At 39.5% G+C, this 20,494-nt stretch overlaps 1 protein-coding gene across 2 annotated transcripts in view; it reads right to left on the bottom strand.

The window, feature by feature from the left end:
• The window catches only part of LOC132151938 (ubiquitin carboxyl-terminal hydrolase 43-like), a 90,052-nt gene that overhangs the window by 22,772 nt on the left and 46,786 nt on the right, over window positions 1-20,494 (bottom strand). For both annotated transcript variants that reach the window (XM_059560494.1, XM_059560495.1), the window contains exons 4-6: window positions 11,137-11,229; window positions 4,301-4,436; window positions 1,541-1,685 (exon numbers count right to left, since the gene is read on the bottom strand). In XM_059560494.1, coding sequence (XP_059416477.1) covers window positions 1,541-1,685; window positions 4,301-4,436; window positions 11,137-11,229 — 374 coding nt within the window. The remainder of the gene's footprint in view (window positions 1-1,540; window positions 1,686-4,300; window positions 4,437-11,136; window positions 11,230-20,494) is intronic.

Below are 20,494 nucleotides of genomic sequence, written 5' to 3'. Positions count from 1 at the left end.
TGATTATAAGGCGAGTGCTCTTTGTATGCTTTCTGGGCTATAATCAATTTAGAATTTGAATACATTCACTCACAGATTCATTCTCAAGTTAAATGTTAAATGAATGAAATAGTGATAACCATTAATCCAAGATTACCACCCTGAATACCATTGTATAGCGTCTACTATAGCACTTACTTTTGCTAACTGACTGAAAGTGGTGCAGGTCTGAGGTGGTGCCATTGAATGGAGGCGGGGACTAATTTTAATATTCACAAATCCGTGTATACTCAATGATGTAAGGGTATAGAGATGCATTTAAGCCATTTTAAGACATGAAGAAAGTATGTTTGAACATGAAAAAAAAAGAAGTTTGATCAAAAACCAGCTTTAAGTGATAAAATTATTCACTACAGGTGAACTTTAATACATTTCATAAATGTACTAAACAGCAACATAATTAGTACAGTTGTACACATTACATGTGTAAGATAAAATACAAATACGCTCAGCTAACTGCATTTAATATAAATTGAAACCACAATACATTTCATTGCAATTAATATGCAATTAAGTGTCTGAAAACATTACTTTAGGTTTGCAATTAAGTATTTTCTTTTAAAGTATATTATTTGAGTAATAGCTTCTCTTTTTAAATGTAATAACTACTCTTTTTAAATGTATGCTAAGTGTGTTATTTTTTTTTTTACAAGGGATGTCACACCAGTAGCAAGAAAAACTACAAGTCTTTATTCTACAAGTCGCCCCTCAAGGGGGCAGCCACATTAAGTCATTTTCTTCATCCTCCATTCTTCTTGACAACTATATAAGCATAATTTGCATTGATATCAATCTTCAATCATCCACCTGACAGCCATAATAAACAACCACACTATCTGAAGACTTGTAAACAGAGTTTTATCTCTAATTTAACAGAGCCTCTTAATCTTCAAGGTGAACGTTTTCTTTAGAACTTTCAATTGACTTAAAATATACAGTGCAAGAATATCGAGAAAAAAAGTAAGCTCATTTATAGGAAGAAATCATGCTTCATTCTATCACTTAAATATCAGTGGACTGAGAAGTCACTGTGTACTTGAGATATTTCTGTGTAAATATCTCATTATAATCCTACATTCTCCGGTACATTGACTTCTATATGCATTTGTCTTAAAATTGCCTTAAGAAAATATTTTTTAATACCACACACAAATGTCCCTACTACCTGACAGATAACAATGAAAAAGGTGTCCAGAGAAACCACATCTGTCTGCAATAGCCCTAGGCTTTTTAAACAGCAAAAAAAAAAAAGTCAAGAAATACTGTATTTTCCCGAATATAAATCAGATTTCTTTTTAATAATCTGGAACGTGCTGTGAGTTAAATAAGGCAATTAAAATCAAGTATGAATCTATCACAGCCCACTCATAATAACACTAAAATGCAGTCAATGAAACAGATAAGTTGCAGTGCTCAGTTTAAACGGATTGTTGTACAGTATGAAGGAAAACTGAAATGGTACCCAAAGGATTTTGAAAGGCCAGAAACACTGAGTGGGTACCTGAGAATCGCATGGAGCCTCCTCTGGTGAAGAGGGGTGGAGCCTGAAAGGCGTAGGTGACATCACTCTCTGAGATACTCGTCATATCATCTTCATCAGAGAAAGAGCGCTGGAACCCATTTGAGCTCATCTCTGTCAAAATCACCTATGAGAGAAAGATGCATTTTGATCTGAGAGTTAAACAACCTTGTACACCACGGAACGGATTATTCATATAATATAATGAGAAACGTGGGTCCAAGTAAGCGAAGAAGATTTTGTGTTCTTCTCCAGCTGTTTTTCCAGAAGTTGTTGTCACAGTAGAAATCAACAGATAAGGGGATTTCAGCTCCAACACTCAGCACGACAAACTATTAGGCTCAGTGGTAGGTCTGTTTCTATTGTTTTCTGTTATACAGGAAGAGAGGTTATTATAATATTATGCTATTCTGAACAAGCCAAGCACATACTCTACACACTCACCTCAATATCGCCTCCCACCACAAGGGGGAGACACCATCTACATTAGTTTATCTGTGCTTATACCCTGTTAATACAAGGCTAATTTTTACAAATGGCCAAGTAATACCCAATCTAAGCTCTGTGAAACATGGCAAATAAAAATCTGTTCCCTGACCCAACATATAATATTCAGTATCGATATCGGTGTACACTAAAGGCAAAGTAGGCAGTCAGTAATCTATTTCCCTTAATCTCTGAGGAAGGCTGTGCCCTGCACTGATGTTTTCTGCCCTCTCATATTGTTTGGGCGGCTCTGAAATAGCCCCAGCATCCTGTAAGCCTCTCCACATTATTACTCAGAGCTGAAGAGATGAACACTTTATAAAAGTTTAATAACGCTCAAATACAATTATGAATAAAACAATATGAGCAAAGAGTTGAGAATTTCTTAGTAGTTGGTAAGCCCCTTTCATGGAGGCACTGAGAACTGGAAAACTTGAAAAAGGAAGGTAATAGGTTCTTAACCTTGAGGTAATAGCATCTGGCCATATATTCCTTACCAGATGCATAATATCCTCATCCATCCTCGGGTAATACATTACAATACAATACAATAAATTAGTTAGGGAGATAAGTTAAAAACTTGAATAAACTGTTAATTTACTGCTTATTTTATTATGCATAAATGTGTATCACATGTTTAAATGTGGTTCTCTATATTTTGACACGGACTGACTTATCAAAAGCATGAAATAAAGATTTTAACAAACTAATCTACAACATATTTTTATTAAAAAAATAATAATAATCTCTTCTGTGAGCACCTAACTGCATCCTCCTAAAGAAAAAAATAAAATAAAATATGCCTTCACTTTTTCAATTCTTTTAAGGGCCAGGCGATATATCAAATGATATGATCATGCGCATCTAGTCAGTAAATCTGGTTCCATGATTACCGCTAAATCGCCATCACCTGCTTTCAAATGGAGCGGCATTCAATGGACAGAGCTGTAGATCACCTTCGATAATCAACGCGATATTGTGTACCGTACAGTAGTTTGTCAGTGAACTACGGCTCTGTCTATTAAATGCCGCTGCATCTGAAAGCAGGTGATGGCGATTTACCGCTAATTAGGGAACCGGCTTTACTGATGAAAATGCATGTGACAACTGCATGTGATATATCGCCCAGCCCTAATTCTCTTATTACCTTTTATCACTTCCTGTCCTAACTTTTACTGTTTTGAACAATGACTGAAACCTATGATACATCACTTGTTGTATTCCTCAACTTTAAGTCACTTTGGATAAAAGCATCTGCCAAATGAATGAATGTAAAAAATAAACTTCCTGTGATTATTTTTCTTTCTCTTCATCCTGTATGTGTAAAAACCACCATCATTGGGTATGAAATGTGCTATAAATAAAATCTTATCAGGCATGGAATGTGAATGTGCGCATTGCATTATGGTAAAATATAGCATTGGTTACTCTTCATAAGTCATACACTAATTTTCACTGCATTATAGCTATACGGCACTAAAAGGGTCTGTTTATTTTAACAAAATGATTGTCACCCCACAAAAAAAAAAAAAAAATAACAATAATAATAATAATAATAATAATAATAATAATAAACAGCTCTGAATTGGGAAAAGAGATTTTGGTGTGAATGAGAGAAATATGATCAAGCTGTACAACATAAACCATTTATAGTGCCCTGACATCCTCACTGGCAAGTGATGTACATGCTTAAAGTGCGAGAATCAATAAAGTCTAAAGTTTCTGAAGACTCCATTCGGAAGATGATCAGAAATTGTCTTTGCTTTTTTTATTTTTTTGTTTTTTGGGGGTGGGAGGGGAGATAACCATCATTTTAATCTACTGTATTGGAAAAATCATAATTACTAAAAGCCATGACATGTAGAATGCTAAACCCCCCAAAAAACATGTATACTGGGTTTCAATGAGTGAATATGTAAAATAATGAATATTCAAGGATTACAGTGGTGACATTTAAAAATATGTATCTTACAACACAATAACACCTTAAACCCTGGCTGAGCAAGTCTGGGAAGTTTCCATTAACAACAGAGAAGGCAGTTTAATGGAGTATGAATAGAGATACAGGCTATTACTGTCTGTAAACCTTGAAGATGTGTGCAAAAAGATTTTTTTCTTTGGCCAGACCATGCAAAGTGTGTGTATGTGCAGTTTAATACAATATTTCAAATAAACTATTAGTGTGAGTTTAGTTCAGGAACAGGGGAAAAAAATGAGAGAAAGAGAGAAAACAGTATGACAGAAAGCAGGTCTCACCTGGTCTGGAGGGATCTTGCCCTCCTCTGCTACCATGGCCCTGAGTGTTGAGACAGACCCAAACAGAGGCACGGCCAACCCTACTCTCAGAAACCGCTGAACTTCAGTGTTGAACACCAGAATCACATTCAGGGCCCTAAACATACAAAAACATACATATTTATCACATCATAGAATGCAGCTGTTCATTCATGACATCAATTTGTCTTCTGTGGAACATACTGTAGAAGAAAAGTTTTTTTTTATTTTATTTTTTTTTTTTTTAGAACAATGGAAGTCAATAGGCTCCAGTGTTGTTTGGTTCTCAATGTTCTTAAAAAAATATCTTCTTTTGTGTTCCACTGAAGAAACCAATACAGGTTTGGAATGACAAAAGAGTGATAAAATGAAGCCAGATTTAGACCATCTCTTTAACCATGGTTAAAGCCACTGTAAAACATCCTCTTCTGTCATATTCTGTATCTTAAAGAATGTGTGAGAAATTGAGTAACAAATCAAAATCAGTTGATTTAAATCAGCACGTCTGGACTGTAACACTGCCACACACACACACACACACACACATGCAGCTTGTGGGTAGAATCGAGAGCTGATCTGTTTCCTGCTGTATTTGTTTGGTTGGAAATGGACTCACACAAGCCAGTTACACAGCAGCTACTGGTTTCAATGCATCTTTAACTGCAGCTGCAATTGTGGCTCTAAAGACTTGGATGGACTTTTCAGATGCCTCTCTGCTGCATTATTGAAAGCCATATGTGAAATACTGGAAATAACAAAAGCACTCAGTTATGCAAAACCACACTTTCCCTCGAGTGGACCAGTGAGAAGACAACTGAAGCCTTTTAGATTTTATCTCTGGTGGCACGCAGAGGTGAGAGTCATATGACAGGGGTTCATATATGTGGAGTCAATCAGACTGAGCTTATTCTGTGTTTTCAGAGTGCATTTGGGTGTGTTAAATTGTGGGTTGGATGTGTTACTTCTTGCAAAGACATATTTGTGTACAATTACTTTAAAATGTAGTCTACTGCATGCCAAATGTATGTTCAGACATGAGCTTAATCACATATAATATCCATAAATGTCAAAACTGAATGCACTGATGGGTGAATCTGACAAAAAGAAATGTCCAGATCATGCCCCCCCCAAAAAAAGTAAATAATATTTGAAGCATATTTTAGAAACAATAAGATTGTTTAATTGTGACTTCTTATTGCAGCCACAGTTTTCAGCTGATATGAACACTAGTGGCAGTAAACTTCAATTACTTTTATATTATTCATACAAATTGTGATGAAAAGGGCAGATTATTGATTAACAATGACATTTTCGACACATTTCCTTGCCATTTCATGGTATGGCCTCAAAACACTTTTACTGTGCATAATTTGTAAACTAATACATTCTGAGGTTTGAATCACATAACTAAATCCATGTCTCATTTCTCTGACATAGTAAACATGCTCAGTAGCTCACCTTTTACATCACTGCACTTGCGATGTGAAGTGCTCAGGCATCAGTAAAAATCAAGTCATGATAAAAGAGCTTTAAGGTTTGTAGAAGCTAGAGTGGCATGGCTGCTTCAGAAAATGTTTTTTTCATCTCATGCTTTCGTTTGTTAACAATATCATTTTAGATTTAGGTTCAGATTTAGTGTAGGTGTTACATTATTTTCAAACGTGAAGGAGCATTAACCTTTTAGTGCCTCTCAAAGGCCAGGTCATTTCTGAACGAACAACATAATAAAACACTGCCAGATGTTCATGTTACTCTGTTTCGGATAAAACTGAAAGCACTTTAAATGGTTCATGACATGCGAAACTAAATTTCCCTTAATCTTTTGACATAGAAGATGTCCTGCAACTTTCAAAACTTAAAATGACCTCATCATAAATAAGAAGCATTTATTTGATAACCCTCAGAAAATGGTTTTGGATCAGAGGGACAAGATGACGTCACCTGGGCACAGTCGTTTGCATATGACCGCCTCTAGAGCAAGACAACTACGTCTATTTTTGCATGATAGCATTGTTGTCCAGGCAACAGGTGTTCAGTCGACATGCAGCGAGTGGGTCTAAAGAAGTAGCTGTTTACAATAAGACTGCGATGTCAGACAGACAATGTGCCATTCCTGAATGTAGAAAAACAACACGTTTATATACTCTGCCGAAGGATCCCGACGGCAGAGAAAAATTGTTTCAGTTTATTTTAACCGAACATCCCAGTCACGTCAGTGCTACTTTACGTGTGTATACAGTACATTTCACCGTTGAATCTTTTGAGAACAAATTGCAGTATGATGCTGGCTTTGCCAAAATACTTTTGATCAAAGATCAGACCGTATCAACTGGTCACCGTCACCGTCACCGTAGAGCCTTTTTGGAGAGTATCCACTGAAGGTAAAGTTTAGTTTCCGTTCAAATCAAAGCGTAAATAAACAAAGAAAACGTATATGTGTGCTACAGCTGACGCGGAACAGCATATGCAGTTTGCATTCAGTGGATACTGTATTCTCTAAAATAGCGATACGGTGACTCGGAGGAGACGAATTGTTGAATAAAGTCGTAAAGTCAGATTCAACCACTGATGGCAGATGGACTATTTTGAGAATGTCTTTCATACTATTCTGGACCTTGACAGTGCAATTCACTATGCAGTCAATTGGACAGTCACAAACTGTGGTGTATAAAGTACCTGAAAGCCATACCCAAGTAAAAGTACAGATATCTTACCAGAAAATGACTTTGGCAGAAGTTGAAGTCACCGTTTAGAATATTACTTGACTAAAAGTGACTTAATGAGTGAGTCATTGAGATTCAACCTATTCATTCAAAAGGGTGCAAACGGCTGATTCATTCAGAATCATCAGAAGTATTTGACGGTGTTGATCAGTGAATCACTGAATCATTTTTTTTCAGCCGATTTGTTCAAAAAGCTGATTCAATCAATAAGTAAACATGGTCCACTGCTCAGAGATGCAAAACAGTTCTTTGTTTGGAACTATTTTCATTGGCAAAATTTTGCAAAAACAAGCCATATTGTGTTTAAAATGTAAGTCACTTATTGCTTTACTGAACTTTAAATTAAGTGTGTTCATGCTTAGCCTGACTGCGTCAGACTTCGTACTTCTGCTCAATTTAATTTCGCTTCAGTACTCAGTCTGAGATAGCAAACTATCTCCCAGTTTTTTTCCGGCTACAAAACAGCTGGCCAATCAATCAACAGAGGGCGGGCTGAGAGCCGTGACGTAGACGCTAAGCGCTGAATTTAGGATTGTAGTTTAGGTTAGGGAAATCAAAAACAGACACGGAGACACGGGATGCTATTCGCTCTGTTGTGGAGAATATTCCCGGCATTTGCCAACTGAAGCCCGAACAAGCAGAGTGTTTGTTTCACATTTTGAATGGAGGTGAAGTTGTGGCCCTACTCCCGAGTCCCGACAGGTCTTGGGAAAAGTTAAATTTATCAACTTCTACCGATCGTTAGCGAGAAACTGGGGAGGCCAAAGTCCGGCAAGGTGATAATTGTGATTGTGAACTGCCATGTTCAATCTGGTATTTCGCTCGATGGTTTTGTTTTCGCAGCATTCCTGTGTTTACAGCGGAAGTTCGAGGTGGCTGAGCGGGAAATTTGTTTACGGGTAACCAATTATTATAAACCTCAGACAAGCAACTAGGGATGGGTACCGAAACCCGGTATTAAACTGGCCCCGGGGCTAAATTATGAAAGACCCTGGTATCAGTAAGATCTGACGCTATTGGTTCTGCTTTCAGTACTGGAGAAAAAAAAAATAATGTACTATGTATTTTTGGTCAATAATGTTATCATGCACATTTTATCTCACCAAACATTTCTAATGTGCGTTCATATTAAGACGTTTGTCTGTGAGATCTGCGAGATCTTGCATGCGCGCCGCGGAGGCTGTCTGTCAGACACACACACACACACACAACAAGAATGAGCGCGGCGCACACACAAGCATAAGGGGGCTGTTCACATATTCCGTCTTTTGCATGCTTAAGTTCGTTATTTCAAATGTAGGCGCGCATATGCGCGCTCATAATGGAAGCGAGCTCGTTTTTTCCAGGCGCGTCCGCACCGCATCGAGTTAAAAACATCTCAACTTTTCAGAATGCCGCAAGCGCACCGCAGGTCATGTAGCTTCCTCACTTTTTCCGTAACAACGTTGAAAGCTCAGCCAAGATGAAGGAACAGCTGATAGCTGTATGTGGAATTTTAAATTAATTTAGTAGCAGAGCTACTGCAAGCAGTTTTTAGTGCTGCAAATCCATTTATCCATAGCTGAAATTTCCGCGTCTTCATGGAGAGAGCAGGTCATGGTTGCTTAGCAATGGCAGACTCCTCAGGAGCGCAAGTGCCCGAAGGCTTTGGGCAAAAAAATCAGAAAGCGGCGTGCCTAGCGTTTTCCATGCATTTTTAGACGCGATATGTGAACGGCCCCTTACAGTACGAAAACTCCCGCTTAATACAAAGAGTGACGATGGCGGAGACAGTAAAACATTCCAAAGTGTGGTTATAATTCACTAGAGTTGATGCAGACAACGCTGGTTGTCATAAGTGCAACAACATTTTTGCATGTAAGGGCGGAAACACAAGCAATCTGTCAAAGCATCTTTCAAAAGTGCATTATGTGCAGACAGAGAAATGCAAAGTTTTCGACTGCCTAACACAACACAAAGTAACACAACACAAAGTACCGATAAGAATACCGTTAAAGTACCGGACCGTTAAGCAGTATCGGTAAGAGTGGTAATACCGTTATTTATATAGATTAAGTTAACTAGACTGTGTTCCAAATTATTATGCAAGTGACGTCAATAGGATTTTTCAAGTAACTGTTATCAATCTCAGACTGGTTTGGTCAATAGTTTGGCAGGTCTTCTTAGGTAAATGGAAACCCTACTTAAAGAGGTATTTTCCACATTATTTAGCAAGTCACAGTTGTCATGAAATATGTTGAGGAAGAAAGATCTTTGTGAAGATGAAATTGTCTTGCAAAATATTTTGCTAAAAGCAAACAGAGATTATTGAACAGTCAAATGATTTGTGAGTGACTTAAGCACATAAGATCTTGATCAGATGAAGATTTATTAAGAAAAGTTTCTGTCAAACAAATGAACTGTGTTGTAATGTCAGCTGTAAAAAAGCCACTGCTGAGTAGCAGACAGGTGTTTGAAGCTACTGAAGTCTCAAGATCCTCTCCATGCAGACGGGCAGTTGTGTGTAAAGCCGTGTTTCAGTCACTGCTAACAAAACCTCACAAAGAGAAACCTGCACAGGTTAAAATGGAGAGTGACTGAAGTGACGCAAGTAGCTTTGCAACAGAGTGTTCATTTGAAGTAGAGGACTTTTCTCCCCCACCTTCACCTGAAGTGAAGGATGTTGAGGTGTCTGTGGACAGAGGGCCAGGGCCTGAGCCATATCAATTCAAGCCACTGGCTCAAACTGCGGTCTTAACTCCCGCATCGCGATCGCCATCAGACGATGCTAACGAAGCAGCCGTGCAAGAGACAATGGGGCCAGTCTCTGAGTAAGGCACTGCGTCGCTTTTCAGTGCGAGCTGTGTGGAGAAGCCCATTTCCACCTCCATTGCGTTGGCGAAGCAATCCCATGTAAAATAAAGTTTTCACACTCCAGCTCTAGGCGGGAACTTGCAGGAAACGCAAGCATCCAACAGGAATAATCAACTGCAGGAGCCACCATTCAACCTGAAGATGGCAGCACTTCAGACATTTTTACACCATATATTGTAGAATTAAAACACTTTATACTCAAATGTCAAAAAAGTTACTTGAATCAATGAACAGCACTAATAAAGCCCCATTCTTAAAGATCATTAACTAAAAAAAGTTGGTTTGGGGTTTAGTTACACTTTAACTGGTTCTCAAGTTTAATCTAGCTACATCTGGCTCAAAATATTCCGTCATAACAATTTACACATTTGGGTGAAATAATCCTTTAAATTGTGAAGTAGCCTTTATTTGTAAATTACAATTGTAAGTATACACCATAGCAGTATCACTTGTAAAAAAAATATAAAAAAAATACATATATAAAGAGAATGATTTATTTAATAAGAATGGTTCTTGAAAGTTTTGATGAGTTTTAGCCATCATCTCAATGAAAGTGAGATCTGATTATTGTATTTGGTCTCTCTGTTGGCACTTGCGTACTGTAGGCTAAGGACAACTGACTGGCTCCCTAAAGTCTTGCCCAGGCGTTCAGCTCATATGCGAGCAGTGCTAGTCTGCTGGCAGAATTGTTTCTGTCTGTCCCCGGCATTTGTGTAATCTAATTTGATGTCTTTGTAATAATTAATAACAATAATTATGGTAGGTTTTGGCACTAAAACTAGCACTGACATTTACTGACGACCTTCAAATTTGCCCCCCTAAGCTTTCAGTGCTGCTAGGTATCCCATTTTCAGTAAAATGAATGTGAAACTTGTGATTCAGAGATGACCATGCAGGGAGTGTTTCAGACAGTATTACTGGTACAAGCATTCATGATGAGCCATAGTTCTCTCTAGATATTTCTCTCATTCTATCATCGGTCTCTCTGACAGGTTGACAATCTCACTGAAGAGATTTTGCTGACTGGCAGTTTCTGAGATTTAAGAAAATTGTGACAATGTCCTGTTAAGAGCTGTGCACTTGATCATTCATCACATGCAGTATTTCTGGGTGGCTAAGAACACAAACAAACTTAAACACACAATAGCAAAAGGTACACAGAAACAAACATAAAAATACATATACAGACAAACAGGCCTAATAGATTCCAAAGAAACAGAGACAGAAGACACAGTAACATACCTGGTCTGTCGCAGTGGGATTGGAAGTGAAATACACAGGAAAGGGTCAAAGGTGTTGCTCTGTTTAAGGCAATGAGGGCACGTCAATGATGACCTGAAACATAGAAATGACCATGAGACATTTAATTCTATCACGAATCTTCCAATGAACTGCATTCTGTGTCAAAATATATATATATATATATTTTGTAAAATGTTTATACATTCCATGGCCAAATGTTGCAAGTAAAATTATTTCATTTTTTTTTACAGTCATTATTAATGGGCATTAATAAAGATTTGGTCCTCCCATTGCTAATAAAACAAACTTGAATCTTTTGGAAAGGTTGTGGGCATTTGCTGCCATTGAGACACAAGAGCTAAAGTGAGGTCATGTACTCATGTTGGGTCACAGAGTTTGACTCTCATTTGGCATGCCAATTCATCTTAAGTGTTTAGTGGGTTTCTGGGATTTGTGCAGGTCAGTCAAGTTCTTCCCCACCAGATTAAGGGAATTATTTCTTTATGAATCTCACATTGTGAGACGTCATGCTGAAACAGAAAGGGTATGAAAATGTTTGTCTAAGGAGACTTCATGACTGTATGCTGTATTTTCATGTAGCTTAAATTTTCAAAAACCATTCATTTACAGATGGGTGTTCATGCACATTTGGTCATGTAGTTTATGTGTTTAGTAAGATTTTAAATATTAATATGCTATTATCAAGGAGAGTTTGATTCTCATTCTTACAATTCAATTTAAAATGCTTTTTGTCATTATGTGAGGGTTTAGGCCAACTAGCTTGGCCATGTATTTTCAATATCTATGTTCAATTAAAGCAGCAACATCATATATATTTCATACATTACAAAAGGCTTCCCTGTGGCTTATTGTCCTGTATTTTATATGCCACCAGTGTTGGGAAGGTTACTTTGGAAATGTAATAGGTTACAGATTACAAGTTACCCTATTTAAAATGTAATAGTAGTGTAACTTTTTCAATTACTTTATTAAAGTAATGTAACTGATTAATTTTGATTACTTTTTGATTACTTTTAAAAATCTCTAATAAATGTTTATTTGCAACCGTTAGTCAACATTTACACTATGCAGGTTTAACCTTAAAGTAGAGCTCAATACTGTCAGACTTTCACCATCCTTCATCACTTGAATTATGATGATCAAATTTGAACACATCCACCACACAATCAGACTTTAGTTATGCATTTTACTTTAAGATTGATCTGAAGTTCAATGCAAATTTAAAATCATAAGAAATTGTTTAGTGAAACTTTTTTTGAAACCAAATCTTTGCATAGTTACAGGAAACACTGCTTCTAACAATAGTTTGGAAAGAAAAAGTTAATTAAAAAATAATAAATAAAAGCATATACATCAACTCAAATATGTTTATGTAATAAGCATACCTCCTATTCTGTGTACTAAACTCCTGAAACATTGCTGCTCTTTGTATATGATGATAGTTTTCTCAAAACAAGTTAAATGCTCATGAAGTGATTCATGATAGAGATTGTGTTTATGTGTTCATGTACTAATATATCGAGACGGCAGAGGTTGAAAACACTCCGAGCTTCAGTAGGCCTATGTATAGTAAATGAAACCGCAAGTCTGCATCAATTTCCATGAGGGGTGGACTGGGAAAAAAAATTTCAGACCAGGAAATCTCTAACTCATACAAACAAATTCATGGACAACACTATTTTTTGTATGGACCTGACATAAAAAAGGTATAAATCTTTAGTTTGGGGACATGCAAAATAATTAAAAATTCTCTGCTGAACTGCACCTTCACTTCCATTTTTCTTTTCAGTCTCTTTATTTTGCCCTGTTATCCATCTCTCTCATGACTTCAATACTCAAGATTTAACAAAACTATACTTTCTAAATTGCCTACATGTCAAAATGAGTGCATCACTTCAATATATTTATAGAAAAATCCTAATTCATGAGTCGTGTTTTTCCCTCACACAAATTTACCATGCTTTTATTATATAAAAGTACATTAACCTTGTTTTATTTATTTGCAAATGGATTACCATTTGTATTTGTTTTTAAATAAATACATTTGTAAAATAATTTTTAATTTGTGGCATGGTGTATTGTGTGCTTTGTGGCAATAGTAACCTTTGTCTCTGGATTTATAGCAAAATATTAAAACATACATTTTCGTAAGGGTTGTGTAGTTGTCTGTCGTAGCTTCTCCTAAACCTATAATAAAATCTCATTATTTTTCAGCTTAATTACTACTGCAACATTACAATAGATAATAATGATGTCGTTTATGCAGTATTTTGAGTGAGTGTGATCAATGTGCTGTTGCTCCTTGACTAAGTGAACAAATACAAAACTACTATAGCATCTTTACAGATGAAACTGACCTGCACTGGAAACCCTGAACAGTAGTTTTGCTTCTCTGCTCCAGCTGTGCGCTACAGTCCACTCCGGTCTCTCTCTCTTGCATTGATTACTCTGAGTCTGATCCAAACCGTTCGGCGGAGGCGCGGAGAGCGCGCGCGCCCAACCATTGCCAGTCACAACTAACCGATCCATGAATTATTAGAGATGTAATTATCGAATGGCGGATTCGGAAATGATCGCTTTAGTACAGTACATTCGGCAGGCAATTATACAATAATAATATTAAAATAGCGGGACAAATCGTCTGCCAGGCCACCGGGAATTGTCGCGGTTCTCCAGATGTCCGGTCCGCGCCTGTTCTCCACAGACATTCAGAACGTGCAGGATTCATAATGTCTTTTGCGGCTTAATATTCGTAGACACTACTCCATGCTTTGATTCAAGTGTACTGACCTACTTTTGATTTATTTGTCCAAAATGTGGCATATTCTGTCCGCGTTAGGCAATAGCAATCCCGTTTTTATGACTGGATTCTACGAACCAGACTATGTTTCTGCATCGCGGAAATTATAGGGCCGTGTGTCTCAGAAGAAATCATTTAAATCTGTATGTGTATGTGTGAAATGTAATCCCCTTTGTAATCTTTAAAAATTTCATAAGTAACTGTAATTTAATTATTCACTTTTTCTTAGTAACTGTAACTGATTACAGTTACATATATTTTGTAATTAAATTACGTAACGCCGTTACATGTAACTAGTTACTCCCCAACACTGTATGCCACATCATTCTAATCCTAAAACTACAATTTTTTTCCCTTAAATTCCCTTACAATTTTGCTTATAAATAAATAAACAAACAATCACAAAAAAAATGTATTAAGAATTAGGACTTCTTTTCATGATTACACTATTCATTAATTCTTTTTATCATCACATCTACAAAACCATCTTAAGGGAAGCTCACACTACACTTTGCTCCATCTCACTGCATTTTAAAGTTCAAGTTTGGTGAACTTGTGAATTTTTATCACATGAAGACCAGTTGAAAATCAATACACCATGAAATGACCTCTTAGCAACAAACTTTAAAGCTGAAGGTCTGTAGTCTTTCAGGAAGGTAGAGTAGATTGTATATTTGTATTATTATTTTTTTTTGTTATATGTTAAATTTGTTTTTAAAAAGATGCTGGAGAGTGTGATATAAATCCGTTGCAATGCCCAAAAATATTTGCGTGTCTAGAGTGACACTTCTAGCGCTTTATTTGATATTGAACATCAAATAACTAAGCTTATTCTTCATTTAGCTAACTATGCTGAATCTCTGTCTTAATACAGTATCTTACTATCAATTATATTTATCTTGTGATAATGGAAAACACCACCAAAATACAGATTTTTGCATGAAGAAAAATATTTTTTCTGTTTTTGCAAAGCACAGTTGTTTGGCATGATGTCCACAGCACGTCTGCCTCGGAGCCCGATATAGAGCTTCCCTTCATGACTCCACACCTGCACACCTCCCGGCTCTGCAGTACAGACGACAGCTCGCAAACCAGGAGAGATGTGCACAGGCCCTCATATTCACAGAGACAGGAATCTCTGGAATGCATGGATTTCAATATCAGCGGGAACATGTCACGGTTGGTAAACCGTGATCTCTGTGTTTTGCACTTTGTGGGTGAAGTCTGTGTTTTACCCGTCAGCACTGATTAGTTTGTGGGCGTCTCCGTTAATTGTCATCAGCAACAGCTGTCACTCATTACTCATCCCTATATATTGGCTTGTCTAGCGTCTTGTGTTCGTGAGAGCGTTGTTTCATGTTTGTCACCTATGCTTTGCTTTCTTGTGTGTTTCTGCGTTGGATGTCCATGTCTCCCCGGAACCCCGTCCACTCTACGCAACCCACCACCAAGCAACACCACTTACCTTAGGTTCGCTTCCCCGCAGTTCCTGTGTCACTCTCTACTGCTGCCAACTCACCTCTGCCTTCCAGATTCGTCACTCATCACCACCATATTTGACTGTGCATTCCTCCCAGCGTTATTTGTGTCTCAGTATTGTCTTGTATCATTATCTTCATTAAATTACATTAACCACTTGCTCTTGCTTCCTGCCACTCCTTCACCCCAGTCATTACAGAACGCTCTCACCCAACATGGAAGCAGCGAGCACCACTTCACTGTCTGAATTCATTCATCACAGCGTCAACCGCATGGATCAGCAGCAGGAGAGCATCGTGAACACCGGACGCGCGATCCAGGCGTTGGTGACACAGGTGTCCGAGCTCACCCAGCAGATTCATCAACTCACCTCTCCCACTGCGCCAACCACACCGCCTGCGCCGCCCGTCCCCCGGGAGACCTCCCAGGACTACTTCTGGCCAGAGCCGCGACTTCCGGCGCCAGAGAGTTACTCCAGTGAGCCAAACTTTTGCAAGACTTTCCTTAACAAATGTTCCATGCATTTTGCATTGCAGCCCCGCACCTTCGCGACAGAGGAGTCCAAGGTAGCGTTTGCTCTTACCCTACTCTCTGGCAGGGCCGCCTTATGGGGGACGGCGGTGTGGGAGAATCAACATCCGGGTTGCACCTCGTTCCACTCCCTCTCCGAAGAGATGAAACGGGTGTTCGATCGAGCCGCGGCTTCGATTCCAGCATGGGCTTTTCATTGACCATTTTCAGAAGGAGATCTACCTCCTCGAGCTGCCCCCAACGCTTAACGGCCTAATCGACCTGGCACTCCGGGTGGACGTTCGGATTAACCGCCTGGGTAGACAAGTCAGTCCTACACGCCATTACGTCTCTCCGGAAAGGGGCCCCTCGAGTCGAGAGAACATGGTCGGTCCCGTCTACGATCACGAACCCATGCAGGTGGTTAGAGCTCGGCTTTCCCGGAGGGAGAGAGAGTGGCGGAGGTCCCAAGGACTATGCTTATATTGCGGTGGCTCAGAGCATTCCATCCATTGATGCCTAGTAAAAGAGCCAGCCCGGTAGTAAGTTTGAGGCTACTATCATGTGGGATCTCCGCCGGGAAGTCCTCAACCACATCATCGACTCTCCTTCCGGTGAAACTGCGGTGGGAGAACCACACTCACGACTGTCATGCCCTTCTGGACTCTGGGGCCGAAGCTAATTTCATTGACTCTCTCCTTGCACGTCACTTGAACCTTCCTGTCCTTCCTTTGTCTCATCCCATCCACGTCACCGGATTCAATGGCCAGGAACTGCCACACGTCACCCACTACACTGAACCCATAACTCTGCTCACCTCAGGCAACCACAGTGAAACCATATCCTTTTACCTCATAGACTCCCCTGTAGCTCCCATTGTTTTAGGTAACCCCTGGTTAATTAAACATAATCCACGAGTGGATTGGGGTTCCAACACAGTCAGCTTGGGGAGTGAAAGTTGTCATGAGTCTTGTCTGGTTTCTGCTTGTCCTGTTGTGCCTGTTTATGTCTTTCAGAAAGAGACCATGGTGTTATCAAACGTGCCCGCAGAGTACTTGGACCTGAAGGAGGTGTTCAGTAAGTCCCGTGCTGCTTCTCTTCCTCCGCATCGTCCCTATGACTGTGCTATAGATTTAGTGCCAGGTAAGTCTTCGCCTAAAGGCAAGCTTTACTCTCTTTCTATTCCGGAGAGGGAGGCCATGGAGAAATACATTTCTGATTCCTTGGCATCAAGGTTCATCCGCCCTTCCTCTTCTCCAGCGGGGGCGGGATTCTTTTTTGTGGGTAAGAAGGATGGTTCTCTGCGACCTTGTATTCACTACCGAGAGCTGAACAACATCACGATAAAGAACACCTATCCATTACCATTGATGACTTCAGCTTTCGAGAGGTTACAGGGAGCATCCGTATTCACAAAATTGGATTTATGTAACGCTTATCATTTGGGCCGCATCAGGAAGGGGGATGAATGGAAAACCGCCTTTAACACCCCTAGAGGGCACTTTGAATATTTGGTGATGCCGTTCGGGCTCTCAAACTCACCAGGGGTTTCCCAAGTACTGTTTAATGACGTGTTGAGAGACGTGGTATATCAGTTTATATATGTTTACCTGGATGACATACTGATTTTTTCTTCATCTCTACAGGAACATGTTCAACACATCAGACGAGTGCTCCAGAGATTACTCGAGAATGGGCTTTTTGTCAAGGCGGAGAAATGCGTATTCCATGCACAGTCTGTCCCCTTCCTAGGGTATATCGTCTCGTCCGAGGGAATACGTATGGATCCTGACAAAGTTAAGGCTGTGATAGATTGGCCATCTCCAGATTCCCGTAAGGCCCTACAGCGGTTTCTGGGATTCGCCAATTTTTATCGACATTTCATTCGTAATTTCAGCCAACTAGTCTCACCTCTGACGGCCTTGACCTCCCCCAGTACTCCGTTCAGGTGGTCGGATGCAGCCGAGACTGCATTTACCAACCTCAAGCCGCTTCGTTTCGGCTCCCATCCTTGTAGCCCCTGATCCCACAGGGCAGTTCGTGGTGGAGGTCGATACATCAGAGGTGGGAGTAGGAGCAGTTCTTTCCCAACGTGCTGCCTCGGACGATAAGATGCATCCCTGTGTGTTTTTCTCTCATCGTTTATCTCCTGCTGAACGCAAATATGACATTGGTAACAGAGAATTGTTGGCGGTCAAATTAGCTTTAGAGGAGTGGCGTCACTGGTTGGAAGGGTCAGAGGTACCTTTCATTGTTTGGACTGATCACAAGAATTTAGAGTAAATTAGAACTGCCAAAAGACTCAATTCCAGGCAGGCTCGGTGGGAACTTTTTTTCGGTTGTTTGATTTTACTCTGTCATACCACCCGGGTTCCAAAAATGTCAAACCCGATTCTTTGTCACGTCTTTTTGATCCTTGCGCACGCTCGGTGCCAGCAGCCATATCACCCTGGAGCCCAAGACCGGTTTCCCACTGAAGCTAAGCAGGGCTGAGCCTGGTCAGTACCTGGATGGGAGACCTCCTGAGAAAACTAGGTTGCTGCTGGAAGAGGTGCTAGTGAGGCCAGCAGGGGGTGCTTACCCTGTGGTCTGTGTGGGTCCTAGCGCCCCAGTGTAGTGATGGGGAAACTATACTGTCAACAAGCACCGTCCTTCGGATGAGACGTTAAACCGAGGTCCTGACTCTCTGTGGTCAGTAAAAATCCCAGGATGTCTTTCGAAAAGAGTAGAGGTTTGACCTCGGCATCCTGGCTAAATTCGCCCATTGGCCTCTGACCATCATGGCCTCCTAACAATCCCCATATCTGCTGATTGGCTTCATCACTCTGTCTCCTCTCCAACCAGTAAGCTGGTGTGTGGTGGGCATTCTGGCGCACTATGGCTGCCGTCGCATCATCCAGGTGGATGCTGCACACTAGTGGTGGATGAGGAGATACCCCCGTCAATGTAAAGTGCTTTGAGTGCCTAGAAAAGCGCTATATAAATGTAATGAATTATTATTATTATTATTATTATTTTACCTGAGAGAATAGTCGTCTCAGCACTCGTATGGGAGGTCGAATCGAAGGTCAAGATGGCCTTAGAAGGGGTAACGCCTCCGCCCGGTTGCTCACCGAATCGTTTATTTGTGCAGGAGGAGTTACGGTCCGAAGTTATTCAGTGGGGTCACTGCTCTAACGGTGCTTGTCATCCAGGGATAAGCCGAACCAAGAGGGAACAGCAGAGGTAGAATGTGGCTGGGATTGCATCATGTTGGGGTCCAGTTGTCTCTTGTGAACTCAGCAGAGCTGTCATATCAGCCAGTGGAGATCCCTTAAAATTGCAGTGCACACCTACCACCACAGACACTCAACAAATGAGTTTTGCACCACATACAAATAGATTGCGCACTTCTTCGTGTGAAAGAGTGTAGATAAGTAATGAAAAGTAGTGAAAATAACTGCATGTGAACAATAACAGCAATGACAATAATCTGCTGCTCATTAACTGTGCACATCCAGTTCACAGAAATCAAATGGATAGAGTAATTTGTGTGGCTTATACTTTGCAATGTAAAGCCATCGGAATCAACTCTGTATCACTTTTTACAAAAATGCAGGAGACACACTAAGCAGCCTAACAAGTAGAACAGACTAAGAATTGAACCAAATGGCGGTATAAATACAAAGGACAAAGGAAGAGGGGGGAAAATGAACAGGTGGGACTAATCAATTAACCAATCAGAAACAAAGGACACTGGAACTAAACACAGATTATGAAGGAGAACTCAAAGAACCAAAAAAAAATAAATAAATAAATAAAAACAGATTTTTTTTTTTTACAGTTAAGAGTTTTTTTTCTTATGAGCAATGCAAACGTATTAATAACCGATACTTGTATTACCTATATGTTGCACAAACCATTGCAAAATTGCAAACTGCTTAGAAAATAAAATTGCTCAGAGAGAAGAAGGAAAAAACGTTTTCTTTTTCCGGACCCAATTTGCACTCCACAATAAGGTGCCTCTTTTCCCACGCCATGCTTGTGACGTTAAGCTGTGATAAAGCACAGTGCCACTTAAAAGGACGTCCATTGAGAAAACTGTCTTTGAACTAGTCTGGTGAAGATGTCAGAAGAGCATGTTTGGTTTGTTGCGCTAAGTTGGAGTGAATCTACAATATCCCTGAGTTACCCTTTCCTCAAAGTCATTAGTCAAGTTGTTGTAATATTGTAATTGTAATGTTAAGTCAGTGAATGTTATTCTCATGAAAGACAAAACAATAATTTTACAAGAAACTTTTAATTTTAAAAGAAAAAAAACCCTCTTTGCTCTATGATAGTGATTTGAATACAATGAGGTTCTTTTACTTCTCCTTTTAGCACTTTGCACATCGTAAACCCTGACTGATAACATCAATGACATGAAACAAAAATAATACATGGAACAGAATAAAAATAAAATGTTACAGAAAGGTTGAACTGAGCTACTTTGGAGCAAATGTTTTATTATCTCTAAGTCACAACGATCTAGCCTAAATCTATAGACTTAAATTTTGTTTTATCGGTAGC

Source organism: Carassius carassius, chromosome 10 (genome assembly GCF_963082965.1).
Source record: "Carassius carassius chromosome 10, fCarCar2.1, whole genome shotgun sequence".
Lineage (NCBI taxonomy): Eukaryota > Metazoa > Chordata > Actinopteri > Cypriniformes > Cyprinidae > Carassius > Carassius carassius.
Note: the sequence above shows the minus strand (reverse complement) of the source record. Positions and strands in the feature narration are given on the sequence as shown.